This window comes from Saccoglossus kowalevskii, chromosome 17, assembly GCF_978046115.1.
Source record: "Saccoglossus kowalevskii chromosome 17, keSacKowa6.1, whole genome shotgun sequence".
NCBI classification, from domain to species: Eukaryota; Metazoa; Hemichordata; class Enteropneusta; family Harrimaniidae; genus Saccoglossus; species Saccoglossus kowalevskii.
The window spans coordinates 8,382,254-8,404,869 of NC_140657.1; the positions used below are offsets into that span (position 1 = coordinate 8,382,254).

Genomic DNA, 22,616 nt, shown 5'->3' on the forward strand with positions numbered 1-22,616 from the left:
CAAGGTCTTATCCCGTTTTGCTACATTCAAGCTCAGGCGATATAAACAATACAATAATAGTTATATTAATAATAATAATAACAATAAACTATTCCATATATATTTTCGACAAGCCCCGAGTGAGTCTGATAGATGCGATATCATTTTATTTAAAACAAATGAAGTCACTTCACCCAACGCGATAAAAAATCACAAGCAATATGACATCAGTGTTTGACATTTCACCATGAGTCCTGCCAGAAAGTTAATTACGCATCACTTTAAATGCACCTTATTCCGAGTACACCAAATCACTCTATTTAATAGAATATTATCATTTTTTCTAGATCTGAATGAAAATGTTAGTTGTATTTTAGTGGGTAGAGGACATTTTGTCAGTAATGTGTGTATTATACTGATTTACCATAGGCAGCTATGGCAGGAATAGTATGTCATTACATCTCTAATTGTAGGCTGGTGACATAAGCTGAAAGAAAATCATATATTGTGAGTGACAGGGTAATTTTTGTTATCCTGAATTATTTCAAGTTTAAAAAAATTTAACATTGCGTTCTTAGACTATCATGATGGAATTGTTCTAAAAATATCGATTTTTGAAAAACAATTATGACAAGTTTCTCAATATACGTCACTGTAACACACAAACGAACAATTTTTAGGAACCATAGAAAAACCTTTATGATTGTATATAATAAACCAATAAAAAATGTCTTGCGATTCATGACCAACTTCTGAAAAAAGCTTCCACTAGTACCTTAAATTGGACCGTTGTAAGTTTCCGTTGGTTACAGAGGTTGAGAGATATGAAAAAATAGGATTTATTTTCATTTTCTAGAATGACAATTATCTGCACAAACTGAGCCATTATAACTGAAGAATAATTGGGAGATTACAACTAGCCGATGAACGAGGATGGACAATATGGCCGATGGTGATGACGTACTCAAACACATGTCACGTGACGCGACAACTCATCATGTATCCAGCTGTCCGTTTTATTATTTACACAAAAAATGCGATTTATCTTACACAATAACTTTTTATTTATTTCTAAATAATTGGGAATAACTTTTTTTAACAAGTCGACAAATTATTTACAGATTAAATGGTTACATTCTATAATCTAAACTTTGTTACTTCATTTGACTAAAAACAAAGTGAGCGTCCGATATTTGAAATTCACGGTAACTTTCAAAGTAGTCACGTTCACAGGCACAGCCACAAACCGCAATAAAGTAATAATATCAAAGACGCATGTTCATACTGCTGTGTGGACCGTGTCACATTGTTCATTCAGTGTATGAAGTACATCCCTATCTATGATGTACATTTCATTTGCGGTGATTGTTATCGAATACAATAATCACACAACTGTGGATCGTTCGTACTTTCATAAAATAATTACACACGCCAGATAGATATGTTATTCTCTGTCGGGCAGAGTGGTCCCAGGGCAACTGCTACTGTTGGAATAGATGAAGTATCAACCAATCACCAACACACCCATTGTCATATTTTTCACTATTATGACAGGACTGTCAAGTGTACGTAGTGGCCATACCTACTCACATACCAGATATCAAGCTACAAATAAATCCAACATGTCACCTTGTATATTCATATCGTCATATTAAATAGTGGTTTTGCATTTTTGTTGTTGCAAATGTCGAATGAGAACACCTCAAGGTTAAAATCTTGTCACTTCATCATGACCTCAAACAGTTGAGTTAAGGGAATACGTAACAACACCCGTAATTCATATGGATTAAATTACCGTGATTAAATCTAAATAAAACCCAGTGATATAAAAATGTTGACATTGTGCTGTACATTATTATCGTAGTCGTATACACAGTCACATATTTGAAAGACTATTTAGTTATTATAACACGACTAGTCACGTGTGAGGATAAACAAAATGGCGGATTTGATGATGTACTCTGACACGTATATCACGTGACACCGATTTGCCTATATATACACAAATTTAAAATAAAATCACTCCAACTTGCCGGGAGCTCGCAACCCCCGTAGCAATATATTGTTCTCATTCTGTTGTCGATATTGTAACACATAATATCCAGATTATGTGCCATGATTGGTCAATACGTCTGAAATGAGATTATTGAATATTCAAATATACAGTCCATCCATAAGTCTGTGGATGTTAATTCTAGCTTGATTTGAACATATCGCACAATAGTCTCTCGATTGGGATGCTGCCGATGGTTCTTCGGAAGAAAATTTCTTCGATGGCTCTGGCGCTGACGGCTTTCAATGCCGGTAAAAGTAGGAGTAATCTACCGAATCTGACGCGTTGCGATGGAAACCGGGCGTGTGTATATTCGCCGAGCATCAACTGTGCCTGATCCTGGAGCGTTTCCACTTGTACCATTTCACGCAGACCTCTCGTTTCTAAAACAAACAAAAATACCAAACAAGCGATTAGTCGAGAGAGGTGGCATTTGAATCAGAAAATGTAACAAGAACATTCGTCTGTCATACTTTTTGAGTCCCGTCACTTGCTGGCGGACTAGTAGTTTACGTCCGAGTCTGTGACTGCCGGTGAGGACACAGTAACTCACATCGTATACTCAGTATATGTGCAATTTATCGTTTTTTCAAAAGTTACGTAATTTACGTCGAGAATTATCTCCAAAATAGAAATTTGACCTATGTTTTAGGAACTTTTTTCGCAGAAAGAGACCTATAGGTTAGTGAATATTTTCCACAAAAAAAGGACTGTTTACAGATTTCTCTCGGAAAGGGTACCCGTTTGGGGAATTACATGTCATACAACTCCTCCGGGGGGACCAAGGTTTATTGACATTGGAAACCGCAAATAGTACCATGAAAATAAAAGCACGCCTACCTGGTTTGAAAAGAACAACAGCCTTTAGACAAGCGTATTCCGTGGCATCGACCTGCATTGCGTTGAAACGTGACATCGTGTCCTGAAGTGTACGGATGTCAGCCATCAAACATGGCATCTTGTCTCCGTTATTCGGGTGAGCTGATATCGCTGACAGCAATGACCCTTGGAAACAGACAAGATAAGTTGGTTAGTGAAGGTATTATGCTAATACGTGATATCAGAATGCACGAGACAAGCACAAATCGATGCAACGAGGAAATATCTTGAGTGTAATCAAGTCGTATACAATGATGTAACTAACCAATTATGGACTTTGGTTTGACGAGTCACGTAATATTATTTTATCGCGAAGAGAGGACAACGTTTTTTTTAAACCACTGCAATGATCAGAACGAAAATGTGGAAGTGATCTTCAAACATAATGCGTTGTTAGAAATCCAAATTGAAAGGTGCGCTTGCGTAGTTGAGAGATCGCGTTTGTTCTCAACTACACGACTGAAATTGTCCCCCATTTTTGTCATTGTCGCACTGCATGCTAGGAATTAAAGCGCCATATTATTTTACACACGTTATATACGAAAATAAAATACATAGTTTATAATAAAATAAAATCTGAATATCGATTAGCATTATTATTTATTAGTTTGTTTGCTTTTAATTATATTAATGAATTCTTACCTAATTCAAGTGGTATCGCCCATTGAGCAGCACTAAGAAGAAATAACTCGTTCCACCCCTCCTCTAATAGAATCGCCTGGTCTCGGAATGGCAGTGTTAGGAATGATGGGATATTTCTAGCCCACTTAACTGTCATGAAAAGAAGCCTAGCTGCTGTTTCGTGGACACTCTCCAGGGCAGTGTGGTAGACCGGCGACTCGCTCACCAAGTGGCTAGGGTGCCCCTCATTTTCTGTAATTAAAACATACATGTATATGTATTGTACATATAGACCGTGAACTATGAACGAACCGAGAATTATTAAAAAATGTCCGCCCAGCTTGCTGGAAAAGAGTACAAGCAGATTTAGACACACTCACCCAAGAAAAGGGTGCATCACTCAATGTACAGGACATATTTCTAATATGTGGCACCCTCCTGCGACGAAATGTGTCTGCGACATCAAAGTGGTGTACAGATGGGCGTAAGCAGCGTGTCATTAAAATATACCTGTACAACTTTGTTTTGGTCATAGAGTCGTTCGTCATATTCTGGCAAGTGTCTCAAAAACATTAATTTCATGGACGGACGACCACATCTAAACACAAATATCGAAGCTGCGAGCATTTACGCAACAGGCGCGCTATGTCGCTAGAGGGCGCTGCTTATAAGAAATGCATATTTCATAATTAATAGACAGACTACACATCCAGGCTTCGCGTAACCATGCCTCTTTCAGACTCAATCTTCCTAAAGTTATGTGGGCGTGTCAATATGCTTTGACTTTTAATTTAGCTTGTGCAAATAGCCATATATCGTTTTTTTTTTAGATTTTCACAATACACATCTGGCGGTGCCGACGAAACTCACTCGATGGCGGCATCTTGAATTACACAGAAATTACCATTGATTCTTCGGACGAATACAATTACATCATTCGTATATTAATCGATATTGCAAATAATCGCATGAACACCATGAGTGGATAAGTGGTTGCATCGAAGGTGCACAGTCAGCTGACTGACTAGCGATTATGTTTTGAAATATATATCATCACGACCCTCTCCCTCTACGCATGCGTGGTTATGCTCGTTATCATTAGGAATCTGGGGGTGATACGTCAGACTTCACCTATGTAAAAAAACTTACCATGTTCTAGTTTATGTCTGTTTTCCTTGATTTGCACATGATGTTCGTGGTGTACTAAATCTCTGGTGCCGTGCCGTGGTTCGGCGTCTAACAAACTACTGAGAAATGGGTTCGAAAAGAACACCACCCCACCCCGATTGAATTCTGTAGGGTGCACCGGTCGGAAGCTCGACTTGTCCTCGTCATGGTGGAAGCCGTTGATTCCCGACACCGCCACGACGACTTCCGGAGAGCCTTCTCTCTTCATGCCGAGTGGGCTTTCTCGTTTGTACTGGTAGCATCGTGGAGCTCTCTCGTGTTGTACTGCTGTGAATCAAAAATACGAAAATGATCAAAAGGCCCGATTATATGAGATAGTAAAAAAAAATGTTTTATTAATTATGAAGTGTTTTATCTACCATTGTACACATATTTTGAATATCAAAATATCATTTTGTAATGTTAGGTCAATGGCAAGGGTCAATGACAATACCATTAAAGGCGATGCGTGATAAAAAAAACACACTTGATAACGAAGTCTTTATTTTTAGCAATATAATACTTAACAAGGAAAGAAATATTTTAAGTTTTATTTTTGCGGACTAAATGATTCAATTTAAATGTATATTATTGATAATCTGGAATTTTGATTGTATTCAATTCTTTTATGTACATAAATAACTTTATTTGAAGATAGTCAAAATTAAGCATGGTGTCTAGACATGGGCTATGATCGAACACTCATTAAATTATCAGCGAAGTTTGTAACTTTAGTCGATCGTTAATCATAATCAGTTATGAGGTAAATCTACCAGTCATTTGCGAGGGAGCATGATTTCATTCACGCAATGATATAAAGAGCGTCGATGAATTGTACATAGAAAATTTTTAAGCGAGGGAAACGTTTAACCGGTCACACCTGTTTATAGACCACCTTTGTCAGGTGATGTTTGCCCAGTTCATCGAGGGCACCAAGTAAACACACCCGGGTCTCCATCATCCAAGTCTAACACTATGAATTCTTTCTACACGACTGGCGCTGTTTTTTTGTTCACGTCAAATTTGCCATAACTGTGTCGTAAATATCGGAAATGTCCCACTTTATTATAAACACTTTTTTTCAGAGTGCCATTGGAAATTATTAAGTGCATAGGGTATTATTGATGATGATTGTTTCGCGTGAGAACCATATAAGTTCTCGTTATCGTCTCATTTGCATAAAAACAAAGTCCACCTTTAATTCTACGATCACGCAATACGTACGCGTGTGACCTCTAGTACGCGTATTCACCCTATGCACGATTTTAAACACCCTATCACTGTTTACAAACAAGAATCCCATAAGCCATTGCGTTTTTAGCGTTTGTTGTTATCGTCGCTTGGGACTCAATTCCCGCGCATGCGCAGGTGACGACCTTCCCGCTTTAAAATAATTATTATTGAATCTTGGCCCGACGTGAAATTACTCCTCAAAGCCAATGATTTCAAAAAAAATATTCCTTAAAGAAAGTTATCATTGTCAGGACTGGGCCAACGTAATTGAACGTTAGAACACCAATGTGCCGACCCCAGAAGTTTGAAAGTCACGTGATCGACACCGAAACCCCGGCTGATCTGCACTGGCTCGGAAGATGAATTCTGATTGGCTAAAAAAACAAAAAAACTTGTGGCGTTGAATGCACGTTCATTGTCAGTATTGTTATGCAAATTCAAACTAGCTAATCATTTACAACCTTCCGAGACAGTGCAGATTAGCTCCGAAACCGCGATACATACTGAGGAGTGACTCATAGTCTGATGATAATTGATGATTGGCGAAGGTAGCGGGCAATAATTGTACGGTGAACGTTCGCATGAATCTGTCGTTATAAACACGACTAGTAACTAGCACAGTGTGACGTGACAGGAAGACACATTTCATGTTGTTTGGAATTTAAATTTTAATTGCGTGACATGTTGTCAAAATATATGTTACCCGTAAATCTGATTTACATGATACTCAAAGAGACATTCACAGTGAGTTGATATTGTTGATTACTATTGTGTTTATCTCGGAAACCGCGGCAACGCGATATTTGGAAGCCAGTCAGTGAACGTAGCAATAACCAGAGAGCGTGCGCATTCCCGTAATATTTCACCAATCGCCAATTACCATATTTTCGTGTATGAATTATTTTATATACGATATGAGCTATTGATTTTTTTCTTCCGGTGAAAACAAATACATGTTTTTGAATAATCTCGGATACGCATTACATACCGCGAGACTATACATTGCGTAATTGGTAATATGTATAGACGTTCTAGATGGGTCTTGCCAAAAACTGAAATTTGAAATTCTAGAGGTTTACGGTAACCTAATAGCAAGGAAACACTTCAATGAATAAACAAGTGTTGACATGACCTCGTTAAACATTAGATAGTTGTTCATACGCGAGCTTGTTTGATAGTTGTAGTTAACTACACCCGGGTTTATTGGTTAGTTATTTGTTAACTCGCGAGCTGACTATTTATATAACACGCTAGTTAATTGGTTAATAGTTTGTACCATGGGACCTGATTCTTGGATATTTTTATAATATGCGAGTTGATTGGTTAATTGTTTGGTAACACGCAAGCTGATTGGTTAAGCGTTTGATTATAGCCTTTGCAGATATTAATTACAGTCGATTAGGCGCCCCTTCATGTGTATTGACCTTAGCACAAACACCTCGCGATAGTATTGTTACGCATCCTAATGACCGTTTCCCATCAAACACCACTCTGCGTAGTATCTTTTGTTCACGGTTTCTTTGCCGAAGCCAGCAAGTCGATATCACGTCAGACACGCGTGTACACAATACTTCAAAAGCCTCTGTCCGCTCGCGTTTTGGAGTTCGATTGCATTTATTGTTAGAACTTTGGACGGAAAATTGAAACATTATATACTGCAAATAACCATTATAGTGTGTTTTTTTTTGTTTTTCCATTATATATGGTATCTTCACTTGAGGCAATTGACTTATCATATTGCAGGGTCTCGAAAATTGCGCTGATGCGCACGCGAGTGATATCGCTGCATTGTTCTTGATGAAAATGAAAATGATAAATTACTTTATTTGTGCGACTGCTTTGCAACTTTTATGAGTATACTCTTGGATATATCTCATGACTTTTGAAAGCGTCGCTATTTTGAAAAACGCTGAAATTTGGAGCGCGTCATAATTCAGCAAGAGACAACTGACGTACAATAATAAAATCAGAATAATTAGCTGTAGAAACGAGTATTTTGAAAATCTTGCTCAGAAATTTGAGTAAGGAAACATAATTTGAACTGTAGAACCTGCTCTCTAAGGTTTCTAATAGGGTTGCTCTTGTTAGTTTTAATATCGCAATTACCTTGTTTATCTGGTATTTTCTGGCTCTACAATTATCATGTTTGTTCGTATTTGTTCGTTATTATTCGGAATGTAATGCTATGACAGGATACAACGTTACACGCACTCCCCACCACTTGCCTGGGCGATGCGTGATACCCGCCCCCTGCCGCTCCCGAATGAGCCATTACTAGTCGATGTCTCAGTGATTAATGACAACATTACAGATCGATCGCTTTATAATGAATTATATTGGTCTCATGACTTATAGACGACTTTATTGTTACAATAAATTTACGCACGAGACTTCAACAGACGAACAACAAGGAGTCATTGAGTTAATAGTATTTGTCGAGCATTTATAAATTTCTCGTTTCGTAATTATGATAAATCGCTCTTCAAATGTCCTCGATTAACTTTTGTATTGGTCGGGAGTTCGATCCACGTACGGATATGCTAGTCAAGTGTTTGGCTTGCTTGTACAAAAGATGAAGAGAAACGCGATCTACAGAGACCGTATTTGTGTCGGCCCATGAACGTGCATAGCGTAATTCGGTACACAGCTTTATATTGATAATGCAGATAAGATGGCTCTATTTGGCACGAATGTCGGCCACATTGCGTCAAATATTTGTTATTACTTATAATAATCAAATTCGAGAAAAAACAAGCACGTTTACGCACAAATTTCAGCATGCCGCATGATGTTACACATGTTCGTGCATTTACCTCGTGAGAGCCAACATGTGTTGTGGGAAGAGACCACGTGACAAGGAAAGAGTAGCTGATGTGTGCTTTACGCATGGACCCTTTTGACCCCAAAGATCGATCAATATAGACACAGCCAGGGAAATACGAAGCCCGTTCTGCGCAACGTCGGACGGTGGACATTATTATCTGCTCTGCACACAACACTATGGGAGCCGAGCAGATACAGATCAATGTCGCAGACAAAGTCACAACCTGCAACACGTTGAGGACGATTCTCATGACATCCGGGGTCTTTGTGTAGTCAACATTTACATAAAAAAGGGGATAGCGAAAAGAAGAAGAAAAAAAACACAGAAAAAATGAAACGAGGAAGTGTTGAAACCACTCTTACCCTTCGCATACAATCATCCGAACACTGAGGTAACCATTTAGGGATGACATAAAATGCGTTTACGGTTTATATTGCTCGTCTAAAATACATAGATTCGTCTTTGAGAACAAAATCCGGAAAAGCCAGGAGGTATATGATTGAAATGCGTCCCTTGAAACTAATTGAAGCTATAAAATCAAAGTACAGTAAACGAAGTATCTCATTACCTCTGCGTTGTATACATCGCAAAAAGGGGTGTTGTTTAGTTAAACAAAAAGCGCTTAGGGAGGAAATTGAAAGACTGCGTTCAAGGATGGGTGCCCATAGTTCAGGCGAGTGCCCCGCGATGGTTTGCCAATTTGTAACCCGTTATGTTTTGACGAACACTATCAGCGAATCTGCAAAACAAATAATTGGCTGACATGGCGTGTTTTTATGACATCATAGCGCAATATTATGTAACTTTATTCAAAATAAATGCTTCTCCTTCGAGTAAAATAAGTTCGTGGTGGTGGCAACGGAGGGGTTGGAAAACGAGTAACACTACGATAATAACTTTCCGATTTCGACATTGTGAATTTCTTCCGTTTTTCTGGGAGAAACAACGGAAAAAACTTATTTAGATAGGGTAATTTTTATAATTATCGATTACACAATATTTCAGAAAATAAGATAATTTTCTGAAAGAAGCTGGATGACTGAAATGAGCTGAATACAATTTTAAACTATTTTGTTATGTTCAACAACTCATTTATGAAAAGTAACTTCAATAAACATAATTTTACTTGATAAAAATACTGCATAAAAACGAAGAATTTCACAATCTTGAAAACGGAAAGTCGCACTGTTGAGTGATCTGCTTCTCAAATAAAAAATATAATTTTATTTTATGGGTTTGATGCACGACCCACTCTTCAAACTTTGCAAACTTGTCCATTCCGAGTCAGAATGTGACCCGAGATTCGATTCGATGTATATTTCCAAATTAGTTTTAGCATATTTTACCTTAAAGTATGTTATTTTTATCCCAAATTCCCCGGTGTTGCGGCAATTTAAAAAATTATGAACTGATTAGCTTTCACTTATTAAAACAGCACAGACATCGCTATGCGTAGTGCTAGATGCGGGTTCTCTGTGACGTGTAGAGCGCGTGCAACATACACTGTTTGAAGACATAATTTCCGAAGTGCTGCACGACAACAGTGGCGCTATAAACCCATTGATTAAAACACCTAATGAATACATAAACTAATACTATTTGATTTCCGGGTCCGATTAAATCTGAAACTAACCAAATTAGATATAGATTTGATACACAAAAGAGTATGTACATATTCAAAATATTTTGCCTTAATAATCGTGCCTTACATTCCAACCGTGCACATCCTGAATAGTCATTGCTACATTGTCGGTCGTGCAATTTAGTCACGAATTTCACCACAGACCAAAATATCGAGTGTTTAAAGGAGCTTCTTCTGGACTATTTTTTTCATACTTTATACAGTCATCGTTCATGACTCAATATAATACTTAACATTTGCCCAAGTAATGAAAGTAGCGTACTTTGGTGATCGTGGATAGTCTCGACCTAACTGGTTAGCGTGCCAAGTAGGAGCACGGTTAATCAGGCTAATCACAAGGGTATGATTGACGTGTTCTCGCCATCCGTTGAAGATGTCGCATTGTGATCGCGAAACATATAACAAAATGCTGTTATATGCAAGTAATATGTCGATTTATCTTTCAAATTTGCATTCCATTACAAGAAGTTAACAACAATTATTTACTTGTAATTGCAACATTTTGTTTTGTAAATAAATTACAATTGCGTTTTTTTTATAATTCGATAACAACATAGATGCTGTTAGTTAGTTCCCATGACAACTGGACAACTGAAGCATGTGGGTCGCAATACGACATGGGGAACTTCAAAATATAGTCACAGATTTTAGTCACGTGACTGGTTTTCCCGTGTGGTTTTCATAATTACACGTGTTTACTTGTTACACAATCATCATATTCGCATTTATCTAAATAGACAGTCAAACGGTTGTTATAAAACAGCCATTTTATTGTGCAATGATAATAGGTGAATTGATGGAGGTTATTTGAAGATGCGAAGACGTCACGGTGCAGACACACCTGCCACACACAAAGATTTACCAAATTACGTAGAATATTTAAATGTCCTGGTGTATATGCAATTGTATTTGTGGTAAATGTAACATGATTATATTACATATAAAGGTGATGCATGTAAATGCAATGTAAATGTAATGGTGGTATATATATATAAGTAATGGTGGTATATATATATAAGCAATGGTGGTATATATATAAAAGTAATGGTGGTATATGTAAATGTATTGGTGGTATATATATATATATATAAGTAATGGTGGTATATATAACAAGTAATGGTGGTATATATAAAAGTAATGGTGGTATATATAAAAGTAATGGTGGTATATATAAAAGTAATGGTGGTATATATAAAAGGAATGGTGGTATATATAAAAGGAATGGTGGTATATATAAAAGGAATGGTGGTATATATAAAGGAATGGTGGTATATATAAAAGGAATGGTCTTATATATAAAAGGAATGGTCTTATATATAAAAGGAATGGTGGTATACATAAAAGGAATGGTGGTATACATAAATGTAATGTGGTATATATAAATGTAATGTGGTATATATAAATGTAATGTGGTATATATAAAAGGAATGGTGGTATATATAAAAGTAATGGTGGTATACATAAAAGTAATGGTGGTATATATAAAAGTAATGGTGGTATATATAAAAGTAATGGTGGTATATATAAAAGGAGTGGTGGTATATATAAAAGGAATGGTGGTATATATAAAAGGAATGGTGGTATACACAAATGTAATGGTGGTATATATAAATGTAATGGTGGTATATATAAAAAGAATGGTGGTATACATGAATGTAATGGTGGTATATATAAAAGGAATGGTGGTATACATAAATGTAATGGTGGTATACATGTAATGGTGGTATACATAAATGTAATGGTGGTATATGTAAAAGTATTGGTGGTATATGTAAATGTAATGGTGGTATATGTGAATGTGATGGTGGTATATGTAAATGTAATTGTGGTGTATATAAGTGTAATTGTGGTATATATAAGTGACATGTGAAGTTCCCACTCACCATCCTTGTTCATTCGCACTTCTAGGCATTTCTTGAAACGGCAAGCCTGGCATTGGTTTCGCCTGGTCACGTCGACTATGCAGTTGTTGTTCTCTTTGCAAACGTACGCCAGATTACGTCGCACGCTACGTTTGAAGAATCCACGGCACCCGTCGCAGCTATACACGCCGTAGTGTTTGCCGGAACTTCTGTCTCCGCATACGCGACACGGTATGTCTGGTTTCCTGGATCCCGCCGACGACGACGACCCAGAGGCTGCTGTCGGAGAGGTCATACATGGGGGTCCGATGTCTGAGAAAACAACAAACGGAAACAACGCGAGATATGAGTATATATTCCGAGACTTGTCCTGAACTGAACAGTAGAATATTTAGAACACATAAAACTGGTTATTGCGGGCCGCGCTGTTGGCGTTATCATCTATCTTACTCCACGACGCCGGGGTAGTGAAAATACAACAGAAAAACACACACAATAGTATCAAATTATTTTTAATTGACAGACAATTATAAAAGTTTATAGTGCTAAATACAACAAAACTAACACGAGGACGTGTTCGCACCCTAACCCGTTATATCCCAGTATGTTGTATGATCGCACAGAAGCATGTCTTAAAATATATATTGCACTTGACTTTGAACAAACTAAACATTTCCGCCTAGACGCCTTTTTTAAGAACTTGCCACGTTTAAATTATTGACCTTCACGAATTCGGGTGTCAATATTCAGTAGTTAATACACCCCGTTTCATTACGACATTTCAGTTTTCCATAAAACGTTTATAACAACTGAGTATATACGTATAATAAAATTATTGGCCGTATACGCCAGTGGGCTTTGTTACAAAAAATCATCGGCAATCACTATTTTGAACTTGATTTTTTAATATTGCAATTAAGCGCTGCTAGGATAAGTATCGTACGACACCCTCTTCATTCCGCTAGCTTTATTTTGACAGTACTGTTAAAACAAGTACTAAATAAATTTCTTGATTCAGTAAGAATCCGTCACGGTAAACATGAGAACTGTCTAACCGTTTTATCCCATCCGATTTATCCAAATGCGCATCTCAACTTAATAGTGCCTCGTCCACGAAGTGTATTGATATAAAAAGTAAAGAAAGAAAACGTTTTCTCTGGAAAAAAAATATATTCAAAGCTTACCCAAAATTGAACGTGTAAGCGCCATGTCAAAGCGAACTGATCTGGTCGCCTACAGTGCCGATCAAATATCTTTTTGAACAGGGGAACATTGAATATGTGGTTATGGCAAAACACTTCCTAACAAGTGGTGGCAAGGCATGGTCTCTGGGGATCGATAGGTACAAAGCGGAGGTAAATTAAGTCCCCAACCGTGTTGTTTGATCACAAAATTGAATTAAAATAGTGTCGAGAATGGACATGCGATAGAGTTTAACTTGTGCGTGCTCAGGTGAAACACGGGACGAGTCAAACGACTCTAAAACACCAATAAGCAGCAAAATGGAGAAGCGATCAAAAGAACACGTTTATTTTGTTGTCACAGCAGCCGGGGGCTTTCAGACAAGAATTCAGCATGACATTTAGAAAGACACTGCTGACCGTGCTCAGAATATTCACGCTGGCGTTCGTGTTTACTTACAGGCTCTCCATTCTTGATCCTTTCCCCGTAAGCATAATGTCCATTTCAATTGAACAGTCAAACGATTTTCTCTTTTCAAACACTTTCTCTGCGCCACTCACTTAAATGTTTATACTTTTCCACGTCAAAAAGTTTACAAGCTTCAACTGTTTACAGTGAAATCAGGAATAAATTCAAGAAGGTGGGTGTGACAGTTATTGACATCGGAAAGTTGTCAAAAAGGTGAAATGTTTGTTTAATGTCGTGTCAGAGTGAGTACATATCAGTGTGTAAATTGAATGTATGTTCAAGTTCGCCGCAAGGAGAGACCAAGTCATGGCCCTCGTTAGATAAATACACCATTTATTGAATACGTTAAATGCACAATTCATAGTTGTCAGATGCTATATTCCACTCCGTGTTTGTGTTTATGCATATATGTCTCACAATGCATAATTTAATCTCAAAACTACGATACTTCAGCTAACAGCGTACAATCTGTCTATGCTGGGAAACATAAATAATGTAACGAACTCAGAATAGAACTCAGGACAATTTTTCGAACATCCACTTGTGTAACTTTCGGAAACTAGTCCTATATTATCAACCTCTCATTGGTTAAATAATTACTGCAATCACAAAAGTTTCTATACTCACTGTTTTTCTTTCCAATTTGACAAACCAGCCCTTATTTTGCGATGAAACAATCGATAGGCATTAGAGAATTGTGATTGGCGTTGGCAGCCTCACATTCTTTGCACGCCATTTCAAGAATATTGCCCAATGACGAAATGCGAAAAATAAGAAGTTCATTGTCGATATAACTAAACTGTTTGATGTGTTGTTATTTCAAGGGCGATTAGCAGAACAATCAACGATCAATACTTGTAATTTGAATCAGTGTTTGTCGGATGAGTGAAATTGTTACCGCCAGTTTGTTTCGCAGTAAATGGTGATAAAAGTCCACTTTTACGCATAGTAGGTAGCGAAACACCGCTAAATATCATCAGGGAATAACTGGGACTGAGGTAGCATAGCGGTTATTGTTTGCAAGTCAGTCCTCTGAGGTATATCTAGTATGTCCATGTCTGAAATAACTGGGGGTATACACTTCTTATTAAATGCCTATAGTTGTTTTAATATTCTACGCTGCCGAGCACGACTAATCGAGTAAACCATGCTGGCATGTCATCGGCGGCATTCCTCCTCATGTCAGGACTCGTAAGAGATGGGCTTTCAGATTGGGGTCTTTACTAGTTTGTTGGAGTAAAAACTAAATAAGTATCGCAGACTCCTGATGGGTCCGATGTGCCACGTACCTACAGTATTAGGTCGGTCACAACCAGTCACACAGATTAAGATTCTAACAAATGTGACGCAGAGATACGTTGGTTAAGGCTGGACTTGGGGCGTACACGCAGTTCATTGCGATGTCTTTGTAATAGCCATGTAGTCACATTCCCGTCACGTTCAAAATGCACGGTTTTTCCTTACTGTGTGTACGTTAAAAAAGACAGGTGTTACACCGTCACACCATATACTCTATACTGTGTATTCAATGTGTAGAAATTGACATGCACAAAAACACTATTAAAAACGAAAGAAATCCGATCAGTTTCAGTGTGAGTGTCAATAACGAGACACTTTCCGTTTATCACGAGAATTGTGTTATTGTAAGTGAAAGTTTTTACCGCGCTCGTAAATGGTGCGAAAATAATATTTCTGTGAATCCGATAATAACGAAAGTCTTTCGAATTTGACTGAAATATTGTACAAACGCGCTAAGAACTTAACTTAACATAATTCTCGCGATACTAAACGGCCAGTGTCTCGTTGTTGACACTTAATTCACTGAATGGCCAGCTAATCCACGAGAACTGCCAGGTAGTTTTTCACACCACCGTTATTGTGCTCGCAGCAACCTGTATTGTCAAAATGAACTGTAAGCCCCCAGGGAAAATTAGTACTTTACTGAACGTTCAAATGTTTGCGGAACAAGGCACCAGGGGTTGAATAAACGTCGAGTGTAACGGGACAAACTGATGAGACAAATGGGAAAATCGATAGAATGTTTGTCGATCTGTGAATGTCAGAATTATTCGATTAAAGTGAACAGAGTGAGTGTGTGAGAAAAACTTGGTGGTCACCGTGACCGGAGTCAACATTTGTTAATAGCGCCGTGCATTCTGTTTTTGTTACCGCGCGGCGACGAAAAAAGGTGTATTGCAACGTAACACGACAACATTCACAGCGTAAAGTTGCTGTATACGGTAAAACCGTGAAACATTGGTATGGGAATGTGAACTCGCGAAAATGAAAACATTCTTGAACATTTATAAAGCGAGGAACCTTAGTGTTTACGGAAGAGTTGTGATCACCGAATCCCTGGCACTATCACACAGCTACTATACTTCGCGTCAACTATTGTCATACCCGGACACGTCTTAACTAGAGTAGAAAAGATGGTGTTTGATGTTTTTCTGGAAATTGAGGAAAGATTGCATCAAAAATCATTTAGCTACACAAGGTTACAGTTTAGAAGGCTCGAAGTATCATGACATCACAGCACATTTAGAACAATTTGGGTGATACGACTTTTTAACAAAATAGGGATAGATGGTCTCTCATTCCGTTATTCTATTATATCTATCACCATCGGAGGAAACTACACTATTCCATTAAATTTGTTTGGACAGGGAGATAGTAGAACTTGTATGTGACAGAACACCTACCCTTTTTTACTAAGTTACGAGGTCTTGGTTTAAAATAACATTCTGTGGCAAACAATCTGAACCTTTGTATTTTAAACAGTAGACTACCCTTAAATTTCATGTGCAGAATGCACACCTACCCAAAGTTGTTAAATATTGCAATGACTTTGATGTTATAAATGTTAAAAGTAAATTTATATATACGAATTCAATTAAATGATGTAATTGTTTCATAGTCAGTTATGAAATATTGTGTCAAAACAAACCTCCCGATTGAAAGAATGAGGGAAAAACAATACTAAATCATTAACAAGAGGAGTGAATTTAATTTAATTGGAAATTCTCACCAAGAATCATCACATGTAATAAATACCTATATTTCTGGAGAAAAAAATAATGTATTGTGACACTTGAAATGAAATAGATTCAATGGAACATAGATTTATGAATTGTCGAAAAGCTACAGTTGTTTGGAGCGTACTCAAGAACATTATTACTAAAAACGTAAACATTCAAACAGATCAAGCTTAAAACTTACGATAAAATTCTCTATTATACTCAAAAGGGTGGAAACGGGCGATTTATTAATTATTTGATATTGATTGGAAAAAGGTTGATCCACAAATACTGGCAAACCGAGGCAAATATATCATTTAGATCATCACTTCTCAGATACGAGCTTACTTCTAGGTGTCATTATGATTAAAATTTCTATACAAAGGTATATAATTATTCTATGAATTTAATTGACTTTAATTCTTCATTTTTATTTTTGTCAACATGTAAAATTACTGCTGTTATTGGTGTACTCAGTACTTATTCCAATAAAACAAAACAGTTGTTGTATACGGACTGTTATCTATAGGGAAAGGGCAGATTCACGCGACTCGAATGATACAAATTAAAGAAAATAACCTAATAGTATATATATATTTCTTCATTCAAACACTAAAACATGCTGGCTTTGGTAAATTTAGCATAAGCAGTCCCAGTAAATGAAATCTATGATTATATTTCCTGATTTCAAATGAAAAATTGTATAAAACAGTTACGACACACTGTGAACTTAATTTAAATAAACACAGAGGGAAAGGGACATCGTTCCACTTAATATCAACACGAACTGGTCTTAGTTCAGATCGCCACCACTTCGTGGACAGGTTGGAACGACGCGTTAACGATGATAGATCTCTTTATGCAAAGCTGTTTACAATGTTTTAGTGGGAAAAACGACAAGTGTTCGACCCTGTTTCCTTGATAATGTACGATATCGCCTTATTTATAAGTCACGGATGCGACACGATACGGAATGTTATCAGATAGGTTGAAGCGGCCTTTGCTCTTTAGTCGAAGGAATGCCGCGCAATTGCATCGAAGCTGAGCGGTCTATGAATGGGAAGTATTGCGGTTTACCAGTAAAGCGTCACGGTTATATCATAGTCTAGAAGTTTGATGTCTGTTGGCGGGTTTTCAAAATATACGATAAATATTGGTGTCGATGCAAACACAATTGCTTCAGTCGCCGTTACCGCGCATTAATTCGGCGTTCAGCGTGACAACGTATTGACATATGTTGACTAGTAGTTTGAAGAAAAGTCGTGGTTATTTGTTAGAAAAGATTATCACATATATTTCTGATAATATAAAAAAACAGCTCACAATTTCACACAGTAAAGGATGTTTTTTCAAGCACGGGGAACAATTTAAGTACACCGTGAAAAGTTATTCCTATATCTGCCGAACTCAATGGTAACATTTTGAGATACAGACAGTGAGGGAGTAGTAAATCTTCTAAAATGTCGGCGCGCATATTTATGTTTAACTTAACAATATTTGTGAAAATTTAAGAAAATATCCTCTTCTTACCAACATTCATACTGTCGTCAGCTTTTCGCTTGGAGTAATTTAGATGCTCGTTGATGGAGTGTAGTGATGCAGAGCTTGGGATCGGCCACTGACTTTTCTCTCGAGTTCCGCTCGTGTCCTTCTCTAACTCGGTTCTGTTCGTACCAGTGTTGTGTTAAAATGTATAGCAATGATCGGATTATGTGATTTGTTCATCGTTATGATGACTTGATATTCCCGTCCACCGTGTGTTATCGTGCACCATGTGAATAGGCCAGGTGCGGGTCCTGTCATTCAAATAAGGGCGCGCTCCGATTGGTCGCAAGCCAATCACTTCATCCAGCCGTATCTATCCGCCTGGTGACACTCTAAGATCCCGTGTAAAATGCCGTATCGTTTCGCGTCGGAATTTCAACTGATGAAAAATAGTGCCAATTTTGTTAACCTATTCCGCCAAAGCTTTATTCTAAACTCAAACAAAAGTTACATTCTGGCGTGGCTCCTCGTTTCGCACTTACAGGTCAAAGCCAGCGGGCATAAGCAATTTGTAGTTGCTTCTCTCATATAAGAATATCTACTAGCTTAACAGTGGATCCAATTTAACAAGCGACACTGGGAACAATGCACGCCCCGGGGAGCGAACCACACTGGCTATACGTGTTTAAGCATCAGTCGTGCAAATTATAGCAATACACAGTTTAAGTTGTTTTCTCTTTTGTTTACAAATGAGTCCATACTTAGGTCAATATTCATTAAAAACTAGTAATTCTCGTCTTTCTGTCCAGTTGTCAGAGGATTGGGATTATGCACAGACGGAACGAGTTTTTGCGAGGTTGTTTATCAGTTTGACTGACGGCGCAAACCGTGGTCAAACAGATGATAGCGCAGTTCAGAGCGATGTCATTTAACAACTTCCATTGTGAGAAAGAATCCGCAATCGCGAAATCAAAAGCCCTCTTTCTCGGCATGATTGGCGCTCGCCAGCATAATGCCAACAACCCTAGAGTCAAAGCGCTGCTTTTCACAGCCCCCACACAACTGTGTGCAAGTTGCCAAATTAGGGCAGAATGAGAATATGCGAAATTACAGACCAAGAGGGGAGAGTTTTGTGGAGATTTTTACCAAGTACACTCATCAAATTATCTTCTTTCAGTCGTAGAAGCGAAGAACCTCATTAAACCATGGAGTGGCCACGTGGCATTGTGTTTACACCGAAATCTTCGTCTTCTGATCCTACAGGGGGGACTATAAGTGCGGGTGCTTAGAAAATGTCGAGAGCTCCGTGCTGCCCTACAACATCCAAGTATCGGCACGGAACAAAGCTATATGTCTGAAAGCGACTTGAATAATGAAACATAGAAATCGTCTGATACATCAATGTCAGCAAGATGTGGCGATGTCGTTTTGTTGAGAGTTGATGAGGTTGTAACAAAGACGAGATAGCAATACAAAGGCCCTGACCTTATCACGCTGTGGAAAAAAAAACACAATTATCAATATCTAATTTAATTCTTGATTGTCGGTGGAAAAACGATGGACGGTGAGAGGTTGGAAATTGAATCTGAATCAAAAACTGTGGAGAGGGTATTGTATAAACAAAATATATAAAACGATAAGTAGCGGACAATGTTATAATATAAAACGATAATAGTCGACAATGTTATAATATAAAACGAAAATAGCGGACAATGTTATAATGTAAAACGATAATAGCGGACAATGTTATAATATAAAACGATAATAGCGGACAATGTTATAATATAAAACGATAATAGCGGACAATGTCATAATATAAAACGATAATAGCGGACAATGTTATAATATAAAACGATAATAGCGGATAATGTTATAATATAAAACGATAATAGCAGACAATGTCATAATATAAAACGATAATAGCGGACAATGTTATAATATAAAACGATAATAGCGGACAATGTTATAATATAAAATGATAATAGCGGGCAATGTTATAATATAAAACGATAATAGCGGACAATGTTGTAATATAAAACGAAAATAGCGGGCAATGTTACAGTATAAGAGCAGGCAATATATCAGTATAAACCTGGCAGCGAGGCCGTGTTACAACAGAGGAGCAGCCATTTCCGTGGTATAAAGAAACAGCGGGAAATATTACTGGGTAGTTTTCCTTATTTCTGACACATGGTGTGATAAGTCTATACAATATAACAATTTACAGGGAGAAGTATGGCGGACAGTATGTGTATACAAATGGCAAAACAGGTATGGCCAGCAAGAAACGTAACTACTAGTATGTGAGTAAGCGGCAATGTCACACTATACATATGACAGCGGGCATATATAGATACTATTACCCAACATTCCTGCGTGAGAAACACTGTAACTTGGAACTTTAGAAAATTAGCGCGCAAACAAAGTTTGTTTCTCTCTCGCAAATTAATTAATAGGAGAAATGTGCTTCTGCGATGTACGAGACCACGCCCTCAATCTACTGCTTTGTGAAACGCCCACGCAACGTTTTACCAATTAACTCAGTTTGGGCAGACAGCTCGGGGCTACAACTGTTGCCGTTGAAATTATACATCATTTAAAACTTTTACTGTCTGAAAGTATCCACATTTTGTAAAGTAGTTCCGACGCATGGTTTGATAACAGCCCACCAGAAACAAGTTAGACATCATCTTTTAATGTCACGCGAAATTAAGCGTTATTTTCCCGAAAAGTTGAAAGATTATACAATTGTGTGCTCGTATGCTGTAGGCAAAGTCACCTGCAACGGCCTAGTCGGTTTACGCGACGGTGATGTTGCACCGAACTGCAGTGTCTTAGATTTGATGCCACTGCGCAAAACATGTGAAAAGTTACGCACATTTGACTTTTGCCTCTAAATGGTTTTGAGCTCACATTTAAAAAAAAAATGTTTTTAAATTGTTAACTAGAGAGAAAATTCGAGGGTTGTAGTTTATCTCAGTTACCTGATTTGTACACCTCGGCACAAGTGAATGAACTCTTCTGTTCAGAATATAAAAAAAAAACTACACAATTTTTTATTTCGTTACACGCGCCATAAATGAGAGAATAAGCAACATAGAATGTCATATCACAAGAAAACCATATAATAAATTGAAAAAAAATGTGTGCATCAAAATGACCCGGAAGTAAACAATTGTATCGACTGTATCAATTACGTGCCCAATAACGACGACTTCAAGTTCGTTTTACCGGAAATTTTACTAAAGAACTTGATGATAAAACTAACTATCCGAGAATTAGCATGTAGACGGAACTGATATAACAGTAATGAAAATTATACAGTTTCAAAATCCCTTATCGAAAAGACATGTCCACAAATTTCTCCCCTTTAAAATGCAGAATTTTACATTGAATATGAAATTATCGAGACTAAGTAAGAATGAAGCAGAAATTTGTCATCAAATTCCACTTCGGGAAGGAATTGGAGGTAGGGCCCCGGGGCAAGGTCTGGCATCTCTACTTTGTCACGGAGATACGGATAGGAGCCCTGAGGGACAGGGTTAATTGGGCATGGAGTGTTCAGTGCATAGTAGGTATCGGCAGTTATGTGTGAGGTTAGGTAACTAGAAAAATAGTAAGCGCTCTGAGTGGATTTGGGAGAAATTAAGGGGCGACCTATTGGACTCTCAGGGGGGTCAGAGCAACTTAGCAACTTTGAGCCAGAAATCTGATTATGGGATTAGGTTGCTGTATTCTTTTTCCCAAACCTAATTTATAAATTTGTTGTTATCTTAGATGTTCCGAAGTATAGTTTATTGTTAATTCAATGTGCAATATTTGTTTTTCAAATATGTCATCCCTCCTTTGACAGTGCAGTGGGCAACCCTTAATCGATGAGTTATGTCTCGCAGTACGGAATCACATCATATCCGTTACCATACTTTTGAATACTTTCTAATATGTTTAAGTTTTTTTTGGCTTGTTTCACAATCCTGGAAGTCTATCGCGCTACTTGCGAATGCTTAGATCGTTGACGGAATCTATTCATTTCAAACTACTCTCGTCAGTCTTCTAATTAGATCTTCTAGACACAGTTTTGCGCTTATCACGATGACTCAATCAGAAAATGCAAACAATATGTTACCATGGTAACTGAATCGGTGAAGGTTACTGTTCGAAGAAAACAACTAACTACCAAAGTTATCTGATACGATATACCGGT

The 22,616-nt window shown here is 37.6% G+C and overlaps 1 protein-coding gene across 1 annotated transcript; it reads right to left on the bottom strand.

The window, feature by feature from the left end:
• Nucleotides 1-1,019: 1,019 nt before the first annotated feature.
• On the bottom strand, nt 1,020-18,620 carry LOC102801073 (photoreceptor-specific nuclear receptor-like). The gene is made up of 6 exons (XM_006813954.3): nt 18,458-18,620; nt 12,282-12,572; nt 4,678-4,987; nt 3,554-3,765; nt 2,873-3,037; nt 1,020-2,415 (listed from the first exon to the last, which is right to left on the bottom strand). Exons 1-6 carry the CDS (start codon nt 18,465-18,467, stop codon nt 2,174-2,176), a joined length of 1,230 nt encoding a protein of 409 aa, XP_006814017.2. The 5' UTR covers nt 18,468-18,620; the 3' UTR covers nt 1,020-2,173.
• Nucleotides 18,621-22,616: the final 3,996 nt, after the last annotated feature.